The 5,305-nt window shown below is 47.3% G+C and overlaps 1 protein-coding gene across 1 annotated transcript in view; it reads left to right on the top strand.

Annotated features, from left to right (window-relative positions):
* Nucleotides 1-1,605: 1,605 nt before the first annotated feature.
* Nucleotides 1,606-5,305, top strand: part of LOC103921829 — a 33,495-nt gene continuing 29,795 nt past the window's right edge. The window contains exons 1-2 of the mRNA XM_009329854.1: nt 1,606-1,660; nt 4,850-5,009. Coding sequence (XP_009328129.1) covers nt 1,606-1,660; nt 4,850-5,009 — 215 coding nt within the window. The remainder of the gene's footprint in view (nt 1,661-4,849; nt 5,010-5,305) is intronic.

The raw sequence follows: 5,305 nt of genomic DNA on the forward strand, positions 1-5,305 counted from the left end.
GCATAGGGGTCTCCTAAGAGGCTGCAGTTTTGTGCGCAGGGTGCTGGTGGGGTAAGGAAACAGCTTGAGCGTTGCATTGTGGTTTCCATAAACAGGATTGCCTGGTAAAATGCAGCAGCTGAGGTGTATTTACACACTAAGATGAAGTGGTGAGTGTTGTGATAAGCTGTTGTCAGTGCCTGAGGTGCCTTGGTGAATATGATGGCTGGAACTGTTTGGGAAGATTTTATCAGACTGGGTTTCCAAGTGTTTAGTGCCGAGCAGCTCCTGCCGAAGCACTCGGCACCCGAGCACTGAGCCGTCTGGCAGCACGGTGTTCGTGTGGATCAGGTTCAGTGCTCTGCCCTGGCTGGGAAGGGGAGCTCTTCTGGAAGTCATTGCTGGGGCTGCAAAATTGATCTAGAGGCTGGAAGGTGAAATGAGGATAGCCCAAAAATGGGAACCAAAGGTCTGGTCCCGCATCTTTGGATGTGGCATCTTCGCTTTGTTTTTGCCAAATCCAGACTGCCTTGTGTGCTTGTCTCCATGCTTTTTGCAAAAACAGTACAGCATCCTCCCCTTTCCCGGCTGAGCTCCCCCACCCAAAAAGTGCCATCTAAGCCCAAGCTGCAGAGTTTAACTTCACTTCTGGAGCAGCGTGTCCCTCCATGGCGCTGCACTGCCTGCCTGCTCAGGGGACGCTAATATCCCCCACATACAGCCCCTCCTGCAATCCTGACTCTTCCTGACTTGAATCAAAAGTGCCTGATTCTGGAGAAAGTAGAAGCTGCAGTCTATTATTCAGCTTCATTGTAAAACAGGCTGACTGTGCTCTCAGCGTCTACCGAGGAAGATGCTGGGAACCATCCTGCTGGCAACTGTGGTCCATTTTAAGAACTGCCAACTTACCTTTTTTATGAAGCTGCTGGAGGCTTAAAGCAGCCCTTTCCTGCTCTTTCATGGTAGAGTTTGAACTCCTCCTTTGCACCTGGCAGCATTTTTCTCCTCTGAGTGAGCTCCTTTTTTTTCTTTTTTTTCCTTGTATGCATGAAGAAGATGATGCACAATTAAATGGGAAAGGGAGAGCGATGTCTGTGCATAGATAGAGCCATGGGGAGGCAACCAGGCAATTTAGGTTGGTGCTTAATATGGTCCAGCAGCTTTGCTGGGGTTGTGCAAAACTATACACTAAAAATGAAGCACTTTTCCTGGAGTAACATTAAAAAAAAAAAAAAAAGTTACATAAATTTTCACTCACCTTAGTGCTCAGAGCCTTGAGCGCAGCCTGGCTGGGCCTGGCAGCCAGCCCTGAGCTCTGCTCTGACTTGTCGGGTGCTTGCATAACCGAAGGCAATTCTGACCTCTGCTGTTGGCCCAAAGCATCATCAGGCTGCAAAAAATGCAGCACTTCCCGGAAAGATTGTATAATCCTAGATATAGAGTTGATCTTGGCATGCCCTGCATGCTCTCTCTCCCCGGTAGCACTTCTTGGCGCTTGAGGTTGGTGTTATAACACAGGTTACAAAACAGCTGGAGGTAAATCTTGTTTTCCTCCCCCTTGAGTGACAGGGGATCCTTGTCTGTTACTCATCCAGAAATGTAACATAATGATTACTAAACTCCGACATGGATTATAAACATGTTTTTTTCCCTAAATTAACAAAAAGCCTCAGAGTGCTTGGTAAGGAGGACGAGCAGATTCCGACCTCCAGCATCCTGCAGCCGTACAGCAGGAGCCCGGAGATGCTCGCTCACGTGGTGGTGAAAATGCTGCAAAAAGACAATGTGTCTTCACACAATGCGTAGCTGGGCTGAGGTCAACAAACTAACATGGTCTGGGAAGGGGGTGGTTTTTCCTGCACTTGCAATTAATTATAAAACTGCTGAAAGAGATATAAGCTGCCCCTGATGGTGAGAGATCGGCATGAGATGTAAATCAGGGGCTGCTATAGCTAGCCTAAATCTGCCTTCCTCGTACGTCAGGTTGGGCTACTGCTACGAGTATGATGCTCTTTAGATGACCTCTAAGTCTGGTCCAGGCTGGCAATTCCCATGTAAAATGCACATATATTTTATGTTCCTTGTCTGCTGTCATGGTTTAACCCCAGCCGGCAACTAAGCCCCACACAGCTGCTCGCTCACTCTCCCATGGTGGGACGGGGGAGAGAATCAGAAGGGTAAAAGTGAGAAAACTCGTGGGTTGAGATGAAGACAGTTTAATAGGTAAAGCAAAAGCCGCACACACAAGCAAAGCAAACATGGGCATTCATGTACTCAGCCACCCCCAGGAAAGCAGGGCTCCATCACGCGTAACAGTGACTTGGGAAGACAAACGCCATCACTCAGAACGTCCCCTCCTTCCTCCTTCTCCCCCCAGATTTATATGCTGAGCATGACACCACATAGTGTGGAATACCCCTTTGGTCAGTTGGGATCAGCTGTCCTGGCTGTGTCCCCTCCCAACTCCTTGTGCCCCCCCAGCCTGCTCGCTGGTGGGGTGGGGTGAGGAGCAGAAAAGGCCTTGACTCTGTGTCAGCACTGCTCAGCAGTAACGAAAACATCCCTGTGTTATCAACACTGTTTTGGTCACAAATTCAAAACATCGCCCCACACTAGCTACTGTGAAGAAAATTAACTCTATCCCAGCCAAAACCAGCACATCTGCTTTTGTATTTTTTTTGTAATTTGGATAATGAAAATCAGTGAAGTTGTCTCAAAAAACAACGGAGTTGTCATCTTAGTAGCTACAAAAAGCTGAGAAATGCTGCTTTGAGAAGCAGACCTTTGGGGAGGTTTAGACCTTTCCCCATTCCCAAAGACATGAGTTTATTCATATGGTGCCCCTTGGTACCAGGGGAAGGAGCGGTCCCCAGCAACTGGAGGCCCTGGTGCTCTTTTGGTGATGGGGTCATCCACTGTATCTCCCTTCAGCTTGGTGTGCAGGGGAGTTGTAGAAAGAGGCACTCAAAGTGGTCACATCCATAATGAGGAGACTACTCTCACATCCTGCGTTGAGGATACGTAGCGGCTCCGTGTATCCATCTCACATGTATCTCTTTAAATGCTCGGACAGAGGAAACATTAAAAAAAACAAACACCCTCCTCTCATGCTACCGCTTGGCTAGAAGCTGAGACCAGACCACCACCAATGCTGGGTTAGGACACCCGTAAGACCCAGTGTCTGGGGAATATATCCAAGGTGGCATTTTAAGTAGATTGGAAAGAACTGCAGAACAGAGAAGTCAGAGACACATATGTATCTCCACTTTGCAGTCCGATCCTTTAATGATCTTCTGATAAAAAGCTATTCCTAAAATATGCTGTTGCATCTGCCTTCGTACAGTCTTTCTCCACAGTGGGCTACATGAGGTGATGCTCTGATGTTCTCAGTGGCTTCATACCAAAGCTCTGCCAGCAGGCCGTGGGGTGGCTGGATGCCTTCTGTGGTGTCCAAGACCCCACCAGAAACCCATTCTGGGATGGGTACGTGGTGCCTGCAGCAACAACAGTTCCACATGGACAGGGCTTTGCCCCATGGCTGCTGGGCTGGTCCAGGCAAGTCCTCCAGAGGAAACATGTCTTCTTTTCACCCGCTTCACTTGGTTGTCTGCAGCTTTTCTATCATAGGGAATAAAATCCTGCCAGGGGCAATCTGCTCCACCCCAGTTATACTCACAGCCTGCTTGCCCTGTGTCTCCGAAATCTGGTCTTGCTGGTGCTTTTGTAACCCAACATGTGCTCTTACACTTGTGGAGTGGGAGAGTTTCTCTGAACCATGTCTCACTCTGTGGGGCCATAGCTCACCAGGGCCCATCGTTGCATTGCTGCCATGTGGTGATATGGGGTCTCAGGGCAAGTACGGTGCCATGGGCAACAGTGCTTTTGCCCCCAGGATAGGCTGTCTTGATCCTAGAGATGTTTTTGCAGCCTTTGAAATGCTGACATGTTGTTGTGTTGTGCGTAACTATTTCTCTCTCCACCTGAATAATCAGCTTTTGGCAGGGTCTGGCTTGTGATAAGATGCTGGGAGACTTACCATGTAGCGCTGAAGGGTTCAAGCATAGATAGTTTTTGTGGCCTGAGAAACAGAGGGCTCAGGATGGTCTGTCACCACCATGAGCTGTTGTGGCAGGTTGAAGGCAGAAGAAGGGTTAGGAGGTTGTGTTCCTGCCAGGTTGATGGCTACATCACCTGTTTAAAAATCATTAGTTGAAGGGTATTTTTGATTTTATGCCATCGTGGATTTGGCACAATAATTTTTTATTTGAGTATTTGTCAATTCGGCTGCATTAGGACAGGTGTAATTGTATTTCAGACATGAGCATCGTGGGTTGCTCTGCAGACTCTACGCACAGCAACCTCCATGGCACAGATACGTGTTGGGGGGGACTCATGCACCCCATTGGCAAGGAGGTAGCGGAGATCCTCCTTTTTACAAAGCTAGACCTGGTGCCTGCGTGTCCTGGCCTGAGAGGATCTGCCTGGTTTTGCAAGAGCTGTTTGAGAAGCACTCTGTTTTCTCCAAGGAAAAAGTTACCTAGAGGAGTAGGTTTCGTATGCAGTTGTTCAGTGTTTGATGTTCATCTCAGAGCTTCAAAAGTGAAAATTCATGTTTCTGAAATACTCCTATTCTTTTCCTCTCAGAAAAGGATCAGCAGTGGGGAGGGGAAAAGGGAGAATGCAGGAGACAAAAATGAATTAGAAGTATAATATTTTTTTAGTTTGAAAAGATTTCCATGATTGTTTTCATATTCCTTCAAAAACCTGTGTTTTGTATGGAAAAAAAAGCATTTGTTTTTTTCAGGCTAAATTCTTCTTCTGCTGATTTGAGCAGTTACGAAATTGTTCTTCCTTTTATTTTCCATTTCAGAAACCCCAGCTGGACTCATTGCTGAGAACCTTCTCAAAGCCAAAGAAATAGCCCTCAATGACTCTCGTGTTCCTGAACAGCTCAAGAATTACTTAGAAAAAGCTCTTGATGTTGCTCTCGGACTAGACCCTTACCTGGATGCAATGGCAACTTCAAAGAGGTACGGATACTCCTTTGTAACCTTGTGCTTTTTGACTGTGATTGTATGAATATGTTCTCAGATTTTCTGTTCAGAACATGCCATAAACGTGGGGGACAGTGGAAGGAAGAAGAATGAGAGTTAACTGCACCCAAATATCTAGCAAGGTGTGCGCGGACCTGCGCGTGTCTGTGTGTGCCTATGGCCTCAAGGAGAGGAGGCGAGGACAAAAAGTCCTAACTCTAAGTTTTGGAAGATGTTGACTATTGACTATGTGTTGGACCATATCCTGTGAAAAATCAGCAAGCCAGCCTCCA

This window comes from Pygoscelis adeliae, unplaced genomic scaffold (genome assembly GCF_000699105.1).
Source record: "Pygoscelis adeliae isolate BGI_AS28 unplaced genomic scaffold, ASM69910v1 Scaffold67, whole genome shotgun sequence".
Lineage (NCBI taxonomy): Eukaryota > Metazoa > Chordata > Aves > Sphenisciformes > Spheniscidae > Pygoscelis > Pygoscelis adeliae.